The sequence below is a fragment of the Acinonyx jubatus genome, chromosome B2, assembly GCF_027475565.1.
Source record: "Acinonyx jubatus isolate Ajub_Pintada_27869175 chromosome B2, VMU_Ajub_asm_v1.0, whole genome shotgun sequence".
Taxonomy (NCBI): Eukaryota; Metazoa; Chordata; class Mammalia; order Carnivora; family Felidae; genus Acinonyx; species Acinonyx jubatus.
Window position 1 is genome coordinate 109953215 of NC_069385.1, and position 17381 is coordinate 109970595.

The 17381-nt window shown below is 52.1% G+C and overlaps 1 protein-coding gene across 1 annotated transcript in view; it reads left to right on the top strand.

The window, feature by feature from the left end:
• Positions 1-3355: 3355 nt before the first annotated feature.
• The window catches only part of CB2H6orf132 (chromosome B2 C6orf132 homolog), a 34016-nt gene continuing 19990 nt past the window's right edge, over positions 3356-17381 (top strand). Inside the window, exons 1-2 of the mRNA XM_053222798.1 lie at positions 3356-3779; positions 14025-14131. Of these exons, the coding sequence (XP_053078773.1) occupies positions 3635-3779; positions 14025-14131 (252 nt within the window). The 5' untranslated portion in view covers positions 3356-3634. The remainder of the gene's footprint in view (positions 3780-14024; positions 14132-17381) is intronic.

Here is a 17381-nt window from a genome sequence, read left to right on the forward strand (position 1 = left end):
AACTGGTCTTTTTAAGCGCATGACACTCTGGCCAACTTTGCTGTGACCTCCTTCCCACCCTCCAGTTCCCAGCTCCACCATGCTGAGTTCCTGCAGAATCCTTCACGAATCCGAATCCTGAGAGTGCTCCCCAGATGCTCCGGCCCATCCTGACTGCTGCTCCTCTGAACCTTGTCCCCTTAGTCTCCTTCTCCTCATTTACTTCCCCTTTTCATCTCTCCACGTGTCTCTGTGTCCAAAAAGGCTAAAGCAACTTGAACTTTGATGCCATGTCTTTGATTTCTCTGGATCCCTCACAGCTTGTTACAAAAGTGGAAGCTGCATATGAATGAAGCCACTCCCTGGTGGGTCTGCTGGGCTGGTTGGGGGGGGTGGGGGGTGGGAAGGGGGCGGGGGACAGCTACCCAAGGTGGGAGAGCTTCATGGCTCCAAGATCTCCAAGAAAGAAGCCTCTATTTGGTGCCGGAATGTCTAGAGCACTCGGGCAGGTTATGATGATGTCCAGGGCACAATGGGGCATCTGGAGTTCCCTTGTGCCCTCCCTGTGTAGGCAGTGGGAGGAGCCATGATAGGAGCCATAATAGGTATGTGTGCATACCCTAGAATGGCTCCTTCCCTTCTCTATTAACATCCTTGTCATCTTCCACAGACCAGCTCCAGTCTCAATTTCCTGGACTGCTCCAGCCCTTGCTGACTTCCTCCCCTCTGAATTCCTGTTATGTGTATGGACACCAATCACCGTTCTGAACTTAGTCATCCGTGGCCTGCCACCTTGAATCACGTAATCTTTATCTCCCTCATGGAAGAAAGAAGACTTCTGTAATTCTCTTATTTTCCCATGGACCCCCCTCCGCCCACACGTAGGCAATTGGGAGAGCCTCCACAACTACTCCTTGAATGAACAGCAAGAGGTTCCAGGAGTGCCGTGGTAGTGGGTGGGGTGGGACAGGGTTGACCACAGGCGTGTCTCCAGCCAAAAACATTTGGGGAACACAAGTGTTTCTAAAGATGCTCCTGCCTGCCCCCCCCCCTCCAGTCTGTTCTTCAGTCCCTCCCCTCCTGCTGGGGAATCAGTGACCTCATATCCACAAGCCCTGACAGCCCAACTCATCCTGTCCCTTAACCTGGAACAAGTAAAAGGAACTTTTAAAAAATGTCACCCTAAGGGGTGCCTGGGTGGCTCAGTCTTTGAGGGTCCTACTTCGGCTCAGGCCATGATCTCATAGTTCAGGGGGTTCAATCCCTGCGTCGGGCTCTGTGCTGACAGCTCGGAGCCTGGAGCCTGCTTCGGATTCTGTGTCTCCCTCTCTCTCTGCCCCTAACCCACTCGCATTCTGTCTCTGTCTCTCTCAAAAATAAACATTAAAAAAAATTTTTTTAATGTCACTATCATGAAAAACAGGGGCGCCTGGGTGGCTCGGTCGGTTAAGCGTCTGACTTCGGCTCAGGTCATGATCTCATGGTCCGTGAGTTCGAGCCCTGCGTCGGGCTCTGTGCTGACAGCTCGGAGCCTGGAGCCTGTTTCGGATTCTGTGTCTCCCTCTCTCTCTGCCCCTCCCCTGTTCACGCTCTGTCTCTCTCGGTCTCAAAAATAAATAAACATTAAAAACAAAATTAAAAAAAAAGAAAAAACAGGGGATGGTACTAAATCAGAGATTAAAGGCACCTGACAAGCAAATGCAATGTGTGAATCCTGATTGGACTGTGGATTGGAAAAAAAAAAAAAAGAAACGAAAGTGACATTTGGGGGATAACTGGGAAATTTTTAATGCTCGAGTGTGATAACTGTATCGTGGTCATTTAGGAGAATGTCCTTATTCTTAGGCAATGGATATTGAAGTATTGGTGTGTGTGGGGAGATGGGCCACGATCTCTATAAGTTTCCACCTTCAGCAAAGTGGAAAAAAAAGTGTGTGTGGAGAGAAAGCACAGAGCTCATGCGCGGAAGTGTGGCAACCTGTTCACAATGGGCGAAGCCAGGAGAAAGGCGTACAGATAGTCATTTTACTAGTCTTCCAAATTTTTCAGAATTAAAAGTTGAAAAGAATCACCTTTGGTACCTAAGAGCCATGCCATTCCATCTTCTGGGGACCTCAGGGAAACCATGCCGACTCTCTGTGACTGGTCCCCTCCACCCAGCTTCCACTCCTGCTGCCAGGAAGCATGAAAATCTAACACCTTGACCTGGCTCTCCTCTCCTCTCAGCATCTCCCAGGACCCTCTGGGGGCAGTTATCACGTCCCATGCCTGCCCCTCCAGGATTGTCCTCTCAGCACCTTGAAGGGCCACCGCCCTCTCTCCCTGGAAAGCAAACTGAACCCTAAGCAGGACAAACCTGCCTTGAGTTTTTAAAAATTCTGTTTACTGAACTCACCTTGAGTTTATTTTTTTTAATTTTTAAATTTTTTTTAACACTTATTTATTTTTGAGACAGAGAGAGAGAGAGAGAGCATGAACAGGGGAGGGTCAGAGAAAGAGGGAGACACAGAATCTGAAACAGGCTCCAGGCTCTGAGCTGTCAGCACAGAGCCCGACGCGGGGCTCGAATCCACAGACCGCGAGATCTTGACCCGAGCCGAAGTCGACGCTTAACAGACTGAGCCACCCAGGCGCCCCTCACCTTGAGTTTTTAAAAATCATATTCACTTAACTTCATAGAAAAGAAAAAGAGAATTTTCAAAAATCTATTTATTTTGAGAGAGAGAGGGTGTGCCTGAGCAAGTGAGCATTCAAAAGTTGGGGAGGGGCAGAGAGAGAGGGAAAGAGAGAATCCGTGCTACATCACTGCAGAGCCCCAGCAGAGCCCCAGGAGGGATTGGAACTCAAGACCCTAGCATCATGACCTGAGCAGAGATCAAGGGTCAGACGAGTTCCACCGATTGAGCCACCCAGGCATCACCCCAAAAGAATCTGATGTAAACAAAACTGCCAAGATTTAGTCATCCCACGATTCTCCTTGGAGCTCGGTCACTGTGGATATTTTTCCATCTTTGTCATCAGATAGGGACACTCGTTCATTGCTTTCCCCCCTTTACCTTTTTTCCCATGGGCACCTCCTTACATCCATCGAGGGCTCACGGCCCACATTTTGGAGGGCCTGTAGGACCCTGCAACCTGCTGGCTTTGGCCACCCGTTTCCCCCAGCTTTGGGCACCCACGTTGACCTGGTCATGAATCTCTTTAGAGGCAGGAAACTTGCCCGCCTCCTCCTTTCCCCAGGAGGAAAAGAGGTGGAGGAGGAGGGCCAGGAGGGGGACCTGAGGGAGGCCGGTGGCTCGTCTTCCAGGCTGGGCGTGGGCTGGGCGAGGTCCCCAGCCCACCGGGCCGTGCCAACAATGGCCTGTTGTAGAAGGAGGCAGGCAGGAATGCGGCCTGGGGAGTTGGGCGGCGGGGCGGCCGCTGCGGCGGCGGGGCGGGGCCGGGTCTCAGCGGCAGCCTCTTACCTGTCCAGGTAGCTCGCATTTCCAGGCGAGCGGCGGCGCCCGCAGCACCTGTCGCCGGTGCGCGGGCCGGGAGCCCGGCGGGGGACATGGCCTGGTAGCGGCCCCTGGGGGAGACGGTGCGGAGTTCGGTCCGGGACAGGGCAGGCCGAGGGAGGGGAGGTCCTTCCCGGGGCCGCGGGGCCGCAGGCAGCATGAAAAAGAACCAGACGGTGCAGGGCACCTTCAGCAAACTCTTCGGCAAGAAGCACGCCAACCCCCCCAGCACCTCCCTCTACGCCACCAACCCCCCCTGGATTTTCACCCAGGAGGCCCCGGAGGAGGGGATCCGGGACTTCGGTAAGCGGGCCCGGGGTGGTGGCCCGCGGGCCGGCAGGCGGCCCGCGCGGCGGGAAGGGCGGGAGGCGCGGCTCGGCGCGGAGGGAAGGAACACGTTGCAACCTGTGGACGGGCCGGATAGGCGCTGCCGGGAGGGGGAGGCGGCGCGGCCCGGCTGTCCTGGGAAAGGGCCGGCGGGGCAGAGGTGCCGGGAAGGGGGAGACGCTTGCCTCTCGCAGCGGACGCTAGCTCCTCTTCCGAGGTGATCATCCCCTCTCATCCCCTCTCCCCCTCCCGGTGGAAGTTAGGTCTGTGTTATTGTCAGAAAGGCTTCCTAGGGTTTGTAGTGCCTACCCTCCCCTGGCAGCGCTGTAGAGTCAGAAACGTACCCCCCCCCCCACCCCCACCCCGGGCTCTGGCTGTGGGTTACCTTATCTTTGCATCTTTTTGCAATTTGCATCCCCTGTAACTGAGGGGAAACCAGTGGGATGGGGACAGGAATTGGCTTCTTGTGTATGGGCTGAGGCTCTGGGCCCAAAGAAGACCCCCCATCCCTGCTTTAGCTCACCTGCCTTCATTGTCACCCCGTTACCTCCACTGACCTTTATGGCCACTATACCACGGCCCACAGAGGAAGTTATAGCCTGGGCCCCTGCTGTTGGATTCCGCTCAGCACCCAGGTTGTCATAGCTGAGACACAAAGCACCTGGACAGGAGCAGGACAAACAAAATGTCACCTCTTCCTGGCCCAGCGGGGGTAAACAGAGCTAACCATATGCCATTTAGCCCTTTCTGAGCCTTTGCTATAAAAAATTAGGTGCCTAAGGAGCAGAGGAGAGAGATGACCTCTGATTGGAACTAGCATTTGAGCTGAGAGGGAAGGGCATCCAGTATTTTGCAGAACAAACAGCAGGAGGAGAGGCTAGAAGGGGCAGAGTGGTCTGGAGCCGCAGCTCAGGAACTTACTAACACCTCTGCAAGCCTGTGTCGCAAACACTGACCCCTTGTCAGGTGCAAGGTACCATTCTAAAGTTCTTACGTTGTTGACTTGTTGGACCCTCATCTAGGACTCCCCATCTGGTCAATGATACAGGTTTAATAATTCCTGTTTGTCAGATGGGGAGACAGAGGCACGGCCAGATTAAGTAACATGCCCAAGATCACACAGCTTCACGTGGCCGAGCCAGGATTTTGTTAAGTGTACATCTCAATGATTATTAGTAGATTTACTGAGTTGTGCAACCATCACAATTCGATTTGAGGACACTTCCGTTACCCCAAAACTTCCCTCAGGAGGCAGAGCCGATATTTGAACCCAGCTGTTGTGCTCCAGAGACCACACTCTTAGCCGGCTTGAAGAATTTATTTAGTGGGAGGTGAATTTGACTTGAGGGGCACCTGCTGGAGAACGTGTTTCCCACCATGCCTCCCCCACCACACTCCTTTTCTAAGGGGAGACCTCAGAAATGCCTTAGACACTTCCTCTATTTTTGCCTGCACTGCTCAGGCTGCTGGTGGGGATGGGTTGTGCTGGTGAGAGAAGTGGGGGCATCATGCCCAGGCTTCACCAGCCTGGGCAGGGCTGGAGTGCAAGGGGGTGGGGGGGCAGCTCCTCCCATCCCCAGGACAGGGCAGGGCCTCCAGCTGACTCAGCCTGGTTGCACCCTGCATGTAGAGGCGTGGAAACAAACGTGCCCCCAGCAGGATGGCTCCCCAGTGTTTCCGGGGGTGTTCCCCAGGGTGCTGGTGGGTGTGGCCAAGGTCCTCTTCCCTGCTGAACAGGACAAGTGCTTAGAGTTGGGACAGGAGGGGCCAGTGTTGGGGATTCCTTGATGGGATGGAGATATCAGACCTGCCCTACAGTCATGCCTCCACCCACTCCCTGGGCCTCGGTTTTTTCTTCTGTGAAATGGGGATGATGGCCAGCCTGTCTACAGAATGGCTGCTTGACGTTTGTACACAGCAGTGCTTTGAAGACCCTTAAAAAGAAAAGCCCTAAAGCAAAAACTGGCAAATTATAGCCCTGGCTGAAATCTGGCCCTTGGCCTGTTTTCATAAATAAAGTTTTATTAAAACAGCCAGTCATGCCCATCATTTACATATTGTCTAAGGCTGCGTTCATGCTACGATGGTATTTTCTAGTAGCCTCAGCAGAGACTGTATGGCTCACAAAGCCAAAAATATTTACTAGCTGGGTCTTTACAGAAAAAAAAAAAGATGACACTATTACATGCTTTATTATTATCAGTTATCAGGTCATCTGACTCCGAGCACTTCCTGCTGTTGCCTCCTTTAGCTCCTCTTCCTAACACTGCCGTAGACCAGAGGAAACTGAGGCATGAAGTGGCCACCTGAAGGTCTCAGAGGGCTTGGGATTCGTCTTCCATAGCATCCCTAAGTCTGTAACATTCTCTGCGATGCAGGTGGTATTCGGCCTTAGAGAGCCGGTGGAATGGAGGGGCAAAATCAGTGTGGAGGGATGTGAGAGGATTAAGGCGTAAGTGATTGCTCTGTGACTACAGCCATGTAAAAATCTGTTGGCAGAAGGGTAGGCACGGTGCAGTGGGTAGAATGCAAACAGTCATGTGAAGGTGGTGACCGGTGTGTTTGTCTTTAAACAGTTTCCTTAATGTATATTCTAATAACTATCAGGAGAGTTTCACTTAATGCAAATGCAGTCCTAATTAAGCCTACTGCCTCCCCACCCCCACCCCCCCAGGGATCCTTAAAGGACACACAATTGTTTTTTTAAGTGTCTGAGACAGCAGAGATGTGGATCTTTGCAAATTCCTTGATTAGGGTTGGACTGCAGCAGCCAGAAAGAAGGCAGTCTTAGCTCTTGGATTAATTAGCCAAGCTTCTTTATTCCCCACCCTCACCCACCCCACGCCAGACAGCAATGGGTCATTCCACTTGCTGGAGGACTCTGTTTCTTGCTTTGTTCCTCTAAATGTAAATTGTTTTTGTGACAACCACCTAGGACACTTATTTAAAAATGCAGATTCCTCGGGGTCCTAGTCAGGCACACAAGTCAGAATTGCTGGGCTAGGGCCCTGGGTCTCGATGTTTCACCAGCTGTCCGGTGATTCCTTTGTACAGGGAGACTTGAGATTTGTGGGGTTTCCTTCCCTAGATGGGGCGCGGCTATTCTCTTTCCCCTTAGGACTTTCTGCAGGTCTAAATAAATGCGTAGGGACTGTAGCCAGCTCCTTGTCAGGAGAACCCTAATGCTCCCTACTGTGGCTGCTGGTTCCGGCATCCCTCTCCTGGGGTCCCCTGACCTTGTGTCTCAGGCCAGACTAAAAGGTAGGAAGCCATGAACCCCAGGATCTGAGTACATACTTCCTGTTGGGCCAGGCTGGCACCAGGCTCCCAAGAGCTGACCTGAGAGTTGACCTGTGCCTTGCAGGGGTGTGAAGGAGACTGTTGTTTACGCCTGTCCCCTGGAGGTGTGTGTAGTTTGCTGGTAGGTCAGTGCACACACACACACACACACACACACACACACGCCCATTATATAAGCTTCTCTTGTCCCTGTGGTTCAACTCCAGAAAGCCACAGTAGACCAGCTACGGGGTGCTCCTTCTCTCCCAGCCAGTGAATTGGTAACAATAACAATAATGTCACGATGATGATGATGATTATTTACTGACCTTACTTGAGGAAAAATGACACAAAGTCATTTCAGCTCAGGGCAGCTCAAATACTAAAGCGCATCCAGTCACCTGGGACCTTGTTAAGATCAGATTCTGATGTGGTAGGTTTGGGATGGGGGGAGACTGCATTTCCAGCGAGTCCCCAGGTTTGCAGACCTTACTCTGAGTAGCGAGTCCTAGCTAGGAAGCAGAGGGCTGGCCCAGGTGCCGCCCCCTCCAGTCCCCAAGGCCCCTCCCTCTCTGTCCCCCGCTCCTCTACCTGTGGCTTCCTGCTCCAGCCCAGCCCAACCTTCAGCGTCCCCTCTGTCCTTGGACAAAGGCCTCTCTCTGGTGCCTGGGTCAGGCCTGCTGGGGCTTGCTGGGGCAGACTGGCCTTTTCAGGTTCCTGTCATGTGGACCTGTTAATTAGCAAGGAAGGGGCCTCATTAACGTCATTTGTGGGTTACCTTTGTGGGGCCCACCTGCTGCTTCCCTGAAAGGCTGGGGGTCTTTAGTGGCCAAGGATTGGATGCTCCACCTCAGTGGGGCAGAGGAGGGGGGTCTGTTTTTGGGTTCTGGATTATTCTGTGTCAAGGCAACAAACGCCCTCAGCTACAGCCCCACCCTTCCTAAACCTCTGGGATCAGACCCGTGCCAGTGTTCTCAGGGCCATTCGGGGGCTCCTGGCAATTTGGAGCCCCGCACCATCACTCCAGCCCTCCTCTCGTCCCTGCCAGCTCCTTTCCCTCCTCTGATTTTGGGAGGCTTCTTGCAACATAGGAGTAATGATCCTCATTTGACACGTGGGGAAACAGCCTGAGAAAGGGCTCAGAAGTCCTCAGGCAATACATAGGGGGGCTGCCTTGTGACCCCAGACTGATACCTAGGTCCATTTGTTTCTTTTAGGCGGCACTGCATTTTGAGTCTCTGGAAAAACAGGAGACAGAGGGAAAAGATGCTGGATCCCTGCATTCTTTCCCTGCTGTGCTAGCTGTGACCAGAGGGATTCTACAGTCAGGTTGCCTGGGCTTGACTCACCAGCCGTGGAACCTCAGGCAGGGACTTAGCCTCTCTGAACCTCAGTTTCCTCATCTGCAAAATGGGAATAATAAGAGTGCCTCCCCCAAAGCTTGTGAATGGGCATGTAGAATCATGCCTAGCTTATAGACATTTGCATTTTTATTATTAATTTTACCTGTAGTTTGGACTTGTCTGGGATTTGGGGAAAGAGAGAAATGGTGGTCCCAAACCTCGCCTTCATAGAGATCTCCAGGCAGCTTTGGGACTAAGGGAGGAAGGGCATTTTACCAGGCTTTCAACCCTGAACTCCATGAGCGAAGAAATGCCAAAGAGCCAGTGAGAGGCTGCTCCTCTGGGCAAGAATGGGAGAAAGCGAGGCCTGGCAGGGAGGCAGGAGCTGTGCCCAGCCCGCAGCTTCCCCAAAGCTGGCCACCCCGCCTCCACCCCACTGCGCGGGCACGCGCACACACATGCACACACACGAAGAGAACCAGTTTGGGGAGAGGCAGCAAGCCATGCGAATGTAAAGCCCTGCATCATTTGTGCCCCGAGCCCAGCGCTACAAGTCAGGCACCTTGTTTGGGTCCAGGCATCACTGATGATTCTGTGACCCTGAGCCAGCCCCGCCCTCTCTGGGTCTTCCATATGCAAAGAGCAGCCCCAAATGTCTGGACTCAGAATTCTCTTCAACAAGAGAGCAAAGGGCCACCCTCCCCGTGGCTGTCACCCATGGATACAGGTTATTTACCCTTAATTTGCCAGTGACACACCCTGATTCAAACTCAGAGCCAAACCCTTGGTAGAGCCAGCTAAGGTGGGGCAGAGGGAGTGCCTTGATGCTAATAGTGATGATGATGATGATGATGATGATGATGATGGTGATGATGGTGATGATGATGGTGATGGTGATGGTGATAGGCAGCCCTCCCAGTTACTGAGCAGAAACGGTCTGCTAGGTGCTGTGCTAACCTGTTACACAGTTTATCTGTCATTCAGCCTTACCCCAGCCCACCCGGCAGGGATCATTGCTCACATTTACAGACATGAGGAAGCGGCCTTGGGAGATCTAGCGACATGCCCAGGGCCCCACAGTTAATAAGGGACGGAGCAGGGACTGAGTCACGTTCATCTGGGCACTAAACCAGCAGCCTGGACCCCACACCATTCTGCCTCCCCCTCCCGGCTGAGGAGCTGTGGCCTGCCTGGGTGTCTCCTTGCTTTGCCTTGGCCTTCTCAGAGCCCAGGCAGCCTCAGCCCCATGTAAATACCCCTCGGCCCTAATGGCAGCGTCGGGTTCTTCTAGGGGGCGCCGTGGAGAAGGGGAGCTGCCGTCCCCGGGTTGATGTCTGAGGGGAAGTCTTCCTGCTGAAACAGGTGTGGCCACCCAGAGTTATTTTTGAACCAGGTTTTTGGATATTAGGTGGTATTTACGTGAACTCAAATCCTTGAGGAAGTGTAAATGAAAAGCTGCCTTTGTTTCCTGTCAATCTGTGAGAGAGAAATGTAACCAAACGCAAAGGGATCCCGTGTCCAATCTTCTTAGAGGCTTTCATTTGGAGGGAGGCTGGGACTGTTTTCATGATGAAGTCTGGGTACATGGAGGCAGATCGGAATTTCCTCCTTTATCACTTGGTTCTCTTTAGAGGAGTTTGCCAAACACAGAGGCTTGTTTGTATCTTGACAGGGCTGTGGTCCACCTGGGGCTCAGGCTCTGCTCAGAGCCTGCTCCCAGGGTCTCCCAAGGCTTCCTGGCTGCTGGAATTGCTCCTGGGGTTTCCTGAAAGTGCCCCCTTTCTCTGGAAGCTTCTGGGTCTGTGGTGGTTCTCTCCACTTTCCTGCCTTCTGAGTCCCACTGGGACTCAGGTGTATCTCTGGGCTGTGACCTCCGCGATCCCCAAAGACTCTTCCAGTGGGTAAGGGATCGAGTAAAAAGACAGACAGGGAGTTTCCAGGTTTCAGGGGGGACAAGACCCTAGGGTAGCATCTTTTCTTATTGAGCAGTCTCATTGTGTCTTCAGAGGGCACGTCGTCCACCCTCCTCTTTCTCACTCCCTTCACCTCCTCACTTTCCCTTCCTGCTTCAAGAGGTAGCCTGGCCCTCCTTTATCTTGTCAGTTGATGAGGGGGCTGCTTCTCAGGAAAGCCCATTCTAGCATCACCGATACTGTGATTAGAGCCAAGTTCATTTACTTCAGAGGAAAGTCCCCAAAGTTGGACTCAATTGTCCTTCTGTTTAGTTTGGACCTTGACCTTGAGGTTTGGAAAGGCCTAGCCCTGACTTGAACTCGTGGAGGGCCTAGCTCATGGTGGTGGCCACTCTTGCTTCACCTGCTGGTGGGCCTTTACCAGTCAGGAACGGAGCCCAGGTATGAGGGCCCCAGGGAAAGTCTGTCAGATTCTAGCCACATCTCTCTTTTTTTTCTTAAAACAACATAAATTTATTATCTTAAGTTCTGTCGTCAGAAGTCTGACAGTGGTCTCACTGGGCTAACATTAAAGTGCCCACAAGACTCTTCCTTCCTGGAGGTTGTAGAGGAAAACCTGTTTTCTCAGCTTCTCCAGCTTCTAGAGGCCGCCTGCCTTCCTTGGCTCGCGGCCCCTTCCATCTTCAAAGCCAGCAATGGCCAGTGGAGTCTTTCTCACATCACACCGTGCTGACTCTGCTTCGGTCACCACATGTCCTGCCCTGACCCCAGGCACACTTCTTAGAACTGGGGAATCCAACTGGATTTCCAAGAGGTGCCCCAGTCTGGCACTTGCCTCCAGCCCGCCTTGTGAAAACAACCACAGACCAAGACAACAGTGCCTCCCAGTCAGGGCTGAGTCATGGAATCTATGAGGTAGTTAGAGCCGTGGAATCTGCGAGGTGGTTAGGGTGTCTGCGCCAGAGTCCGCGTGGGGGTCAGATTCGGCTCGGCCCTGGCCTGCGCATGGCCGGGGGCAAACTCCTTCACCCCCAGAGCCGCTCCGGGGCTCCAACCAAGCCTCCCTTACCCTCAGATAGCCCCGTGCCCCTCACAGCCTGTCCTCCCATCCACACCCTGTACACGCAGGATTAGGATTCCCTGCTCTGCAAGCAGTGCCTGTAATGGTTCGGAGATCAGCCCTGGAACAGAAACCCCCGCTTCACCACTTACTCTGAGACTTTGGGCAAGTGATTAGACCTCTCTGTGCCCCAGTTTCCTCATCTGTAAAATGGGGATGATGATTACCAATTGCACGGAACTATTTTTAAAATTAAGTGAATTAATGATGAGCAAGATGCTTAGAACCGTGCCTGGCCCATTAAAATTGCTCTGTAAGGGGCTCCTGGGTGGCTCCATTGGTGAAGCATCCGAGCCTTGGTTTCAGCTCAGACCATCATCTTATGGTTTGTGGGTTTGGGCCCCGTGTTGGGCTCCTCGCAGAGCCTGCTTGGGATTCTCTGTCGCCTTGTCTCTCTGCCCTTCCCCTGGTCGTTCTCTCTCTCTCTCTTTCCATCTCTCTCTCTTTCAAAAATAAATAAACATTAAAAAAATGAAATTGCTCAATAAGTTTTATCTAATATTATATTATTACGACTATTACAGTGATCTTGCCAGGTTGCTCCCCTTCTAAAGCTCCCGGGCACACAATAACACTAGCCACCGATATCCTGATAATTCAGCTGTAGTGAGGAGGCTGCATAGATCCCAACACGAGTGCAGAGATGAAATGATTAGAAAAAGGTCAGCCTGTGAGATGCCTCTCTCACTATCCCTGTGTTAACCCCACCCCACCCCTAGTCCTATTAAGGGCCCAGCAGCCATATCACACACGTGGAATTTAGAACTTTGGTGTCCACACAGCACTATCTAGGGAATGTCCCAGGAGATCCTAGTGTCAACACACAGACTCTCGGAAGCCAGAGAGAATCAGGCGGGCTTTAGTGGGAGCTATTGAGTTTTCCCATTATCTCTACTTCTCTGGTTTCTGACTGGGCCAAACCTGCACTCTTATCCCTCCTCTCTTTTCCCCCCACCTGCTCCCTGGGAGCTTCATCTCTGGTCTCAGGTGTGGAGTCTGGGAGGGAATAGACAGCCGTGTCTGCCTGGAGGGTGTGGGGCAGGGCACTGCTGGGAACTGCAGTTTCTGGGACATGCGGGGCGCGCAGCACAGAGAACTCACCATTTAGACCCCTGTTGAGAGGTGGAGAATCTTGAATGCACCAGCCACTCTCTGCCTGATAGGGCGGCACCCCAAGGGCTCTGTGTCAAGTTCCTGTGACATTCTCAGGAGCCTTTATGTCACATTCAAAACCCAGATCCTCACATAGAGACAGGGCTGTGGCTGTAGGTGTTGGAATTTGGGGTGAATGTATTCTGATCTCGGGACCCCCCTGAGAAGCCCAGTCTTTCTTGAATAAATCTTTTGGCCTTCTTGCAATTTTTGCCCCTGAAGTCAAGTGCAAAGGGAAAAGTAATCACAATTTGTTCAAAGTTCCAGTTGTAGGATTCTGGTTACTCAGGATTTTGACCTTTCTTCTCTTTCCCCTTTGGCTGTAAGAGGAACAGAAGGTCCCTCGTGCCCCCTTAAATGGGTGAAAGCCTTCCTTGCTCATGACCGACAGAGTCGGGCGTCCACAGGGACCCCTGCTTCTCAGAGGTGACAGTGTGAACCTGGGGTAGGCTGTGAAATCCTTTTCTTTTTTTTTTTTTTTAATTTTTAAAAAAAATTTTTTTTAACATTTTTATTTATTTTTGAGACAGAGAGAGACAGAGCATGAATGGGGAAGGGGCAGAGAGAGAAGGAGACACAGAATTGGAAGCAGGCTCCAGGCTCTGAGCCATCAGCCCAGAGCCCGACGCGGGGCTCAAACTCACGGACTGTGAGATCGTGACCTGAGCTGAAGTCGGACGCTCAACCAACTGAGCCACCCAGGCGCCCCTGTGAAATCCTTTTCAATGAGCATTAAGGGTCATGAGGAAGGTTGGTTGAGAAAATATGAATGGCTTCTCACACCCTCCCCACTGCTACAGAAACAGCCCAGAACACAGACCCAGGAACTAGAGGAAGAGAAAGGCCTTTGCAGCATCTTCCTACAGGGGAAGGGACCCTGTCTGTTGAGCACTTACTATGTGTTGACCACACCGACTCCTCATAACAGTCCTATAAGGTTGGCACTAACATCACTCCCATTGCACAGGTAGGAAATCTAAGGCCCAGAGAGCTTAAACAACACTGCCAGAGAGTGGCTGAGCTGGGGATTTGTACTAGGTCACATGGGCCCTACTGTCTTTCTGCCCTGACCTCGACGGTAAAACAAATGGAACCATGGTCACACCGCTGATGGTTTGGGGTTAGGGCTAAGGAAATCTTGTGTTAGAGGACCCCAGAAGGTGGGCCCCAGCACCCCAGTCCAGAAGGTGCTGGGGCCACTGGGGACAGCAGGTGACCTCACCTGCTCTGCTGGTTCCAGATTAGAAGTTCAAACACTTGACAGGATCTTGTTATGTAAGAGGTGCTGAGCTGAGTCAGATGGGCCAAATGCAGAGCCTGGCTCTCCTCCCTCGGAACTGCGGGGCAGGCTGACTCAGTTGTCCCACATGCCTTTGATCTCCAGCTCACGGCCTCCTGCACTTGTCTCCTCCAGGTGGGATCTATTATGGAGATAATCGGTTTGACTCTGTGAGTGAGTCAGGGACAGCCACGCTGAAAGCTCGGCCAAGAGTTCGGCCCCTGCTGACCTTCCTTCCACTTGTGAGTACGGTTCTGCACTGGGGTGTGGGGGTCTGCTCTGGACGGGCCACAGAGGAGGCAGCCCCACCTGCCCTAGCCCAAGCGGACATCAGCCTCACCCTCTGTCCATTCGCTTCCTTCCTGCTGCCAACCAGGGTGGCTTCTGGGAGGAGGCGTGGCTGAGACTCATAGCAGGAAGGCTGAGATTGGGGCGGTGGGTCTGCTCCTCCATGTTGAAACCCAAGGAGAGGTTACGGGGACTTTGTGTGCAGTGGCAATGCAGAGATGGGTGCCTCTAGCCAAGCAGGATTCGTATTCATGCTCTGCATCGACCACTGCCTGCTCCGTGCCAGGCCTTGCATTGGACGGAGGCACACAGAGGTGACTGAGCCAGCTCTCAGGGAAGGACAAGAATGAGTAAACATTGTTGGAACATAGGTCAGAGAACAGGCAGCCAATCCAGCCACAGGTGGTCAGGAGGACTTCCCGGAAGAGGTAACACCTGAGCTGTCTTAAAGGGCAAAAAGCAGTGACCCTTGGGAGAAGGGCATCGGGGACAGAATTGTTTGTGGGTCTGCAATCACAGGAAACCAAAAACTCCCTTCTGGAGCCGTGGTTGGGCTCTTTTTTTTTTTTTTTTTCCTTTTTTCCCAAGAGAGATAGATTCAAAATAACTGCTGACTGGTTCTATTTACTGTGATACAAGTTCCTGGGTTTTCTGGGAAAGTATAGACCAGCACTGTCCAATAGAAATATAACGCAAGCCCCATATGTCATTTAAATTTTTCTAGTAACTGGGGCACCTGAGTGGCTCAGTAGGTTAAGCGTCCGACTTTGGCTTGGGTCATGATCTCATGGTTCATGAGTTCGAGCCCCGCATTGGGCTCTGGCCTGATAGCTCAGAGCCTGGAGCCTGCTTCGGATTCTGTGTCTCCCTCTGTCTGCCCCTCCACTGCTTGCACTCTGTCTCTCGCATGGTCTCGAAAATAAATAAATGTGAAAAAAAATTTTAATAAGGTTTAAAAGAATAAATGAATAAATAAATAAAATAAAAAATCAAATGTTCTAGTAACTGCACTGAAAGTAAAAAGAAATAGGCAAGATTAGGGGCGCCTGGGTGGCTCAGTCAGTTAAGCATCCAACTTCGGCTCAGGTCACGATAACACGGTTTGTGAGTTCAAACCCCGTGTCGGGCTCTATGCTGACAGCTCGGAGCCTGGAGCCTACTTCAGATTCTGTGTCTCCCTCTCTCTCTGCTCCTCCCCCACTCATGCTCAGTTTCTCTCTCTCTCTCAAAAATAAATAAACATTGAAAAAAACTTTTAAAAAGAAATAGGCAAGATTAATTTTAATAATATATTTAACTTAATCCAATATATTCAAAAGATTGTCATGTCAACATTTAATTGGTGTTAACAAATACTACTGAGATGTTTTACATTCATTTTTTCATACTAAGTCTTTGCAATGATGTACTACACTTAGAACATGGGGAGCCTGGGTGGCTCGGTCAGTTAAGCCATCACTCTTGGTTTCAGCTCAGGGCATGATCTCACAGTTCGTGAGTTCGAGCCCCGCGTCAGGCTCTTCACTGTCAGTGTGGAACCTGCTTGCGATTCCTGCCCCCCCCCCCCAAACCCCCGTCTCTCTCTCTGCCCCTCTCTGGCTCAGGCTCACTCTCTCTCTCAAAATGAATAAATAAATTAAAAAAATATATATATGCATCCCACTTCTGACTAGTGACATTTCACTGGGGCCAGTGGCTACTGTATTGGACTGTAGTATAGTGGCCCAGGTCTAGAACCTTAACAGCCCCATGAATTCCAGGTTGGCTCCTGTCCGTCAGGACTGGTTCCTGGTTGGGGCAACATTATCACTGCGGGCCATGAGGATTCGTGCCACGGAGACTAACAAGGCATCTGATCGCTAACACTTCCTGGCCAACTACCTCCCTCTCCATCACCTGATTTTTTTGGTTTGTCCAACCTTACCAACCCGACCCTGAGATTCTAGGTGGGAGAGACCGAGTCTTATCCTCCTTGCGGCAACCCCAAGGCCTGTATGTGGAGGGCTGACTCACAGGCCTCTGAGAATACAACTTTAGGTAATTTATTTTCTGCAACTTGTGGACGTTATAGACAAATATAGGAAGTACAACACCACCGACAAAAAGGTATAAAGCAAATGAGTCAGCCCCTATGTTTCTAGAGATGCATAAAACTGTCTACAGGGGTCATTGCCCCCATAAATGCAGATGAAATAATTTTGAGATCTTCGTTGCTGATGGTGAATTAGATCCTCTCCCCTCACCCACCCCCAAGACACAGACCCACCCATACCCGTTCTGGTTGTTAAAATACTGAAGGAAATGACTGTTGCCCATGAGGGGCTCCAGCCACTGAAGAGTTATAGTAAATGCTGCACAGTGAGTTTGTTCTGATTGGCCGAAAGCCTCTACCCGACACACCCACTTCCGGTCCTTCAGTAATAAGGGCGTGTCCCAGCCGTTCTGCCCGCCTCTCTTCTGGTTTGGGCCCTCCAAGGCGTGCCGGGGGACTGCAGCAGACCTCAGGCTGAGCCGAAGGCTGGGGGGCATGGGAGGAGTTGATGGAGGGCAGGGGGAGGGGGAAACACTGGAGTGGGCTTGGCTGGCTGGTCAGGCCTGGAGATCCAAGACCGTTTTCTGGGGCCCAGTCCTCCAGGCCAGGCTAAGCCAATCAGGAGACGGGGTGGGGGACTTCTCCCCAGCAAATCCACAGCCCCTAGCTGGTGAGGGCAAGAGAACAAAAGTCCTGATGAGTTGACGACAGAAACTCATCGGGTCCACACCAGCCTCATTTCACAGAGGCAGGAATTCAACCCTAAAAGGGGAAGTTCACTCCTTGCCTTCAGTGCCAGCTGAACAGGCAAAAGCAGGGGAAGCAGCTTGCGAGGTCCCATCCAGGGGCATGACCGTGTGATCCGGGCTAATACCCCCCGCCCCCCCCCCCCCCCCAGCACTTACGGTGTCTCGGGCACCATTTCAAGTGTCTCCAGTGTGTTAACAGAGTCGACAGAGCCACCCCGTCAGGAAGGCGCTGTTGTTAATTCCCATTTTACAGATGGGGAAATTGGAGCACAGAATGGGAAAGTAACTTGCTTAGGGTCACACAGCTCATGAGCGGCAATGCTGGGATCTGGAGCCCCACAGCCAGGCTCCAGGATCCAAGTTCTATTCAGGCCCTCCTGTTCTGCCCTCCACCCACAATCTAGAAGCTTTTGTCTTCTCTCC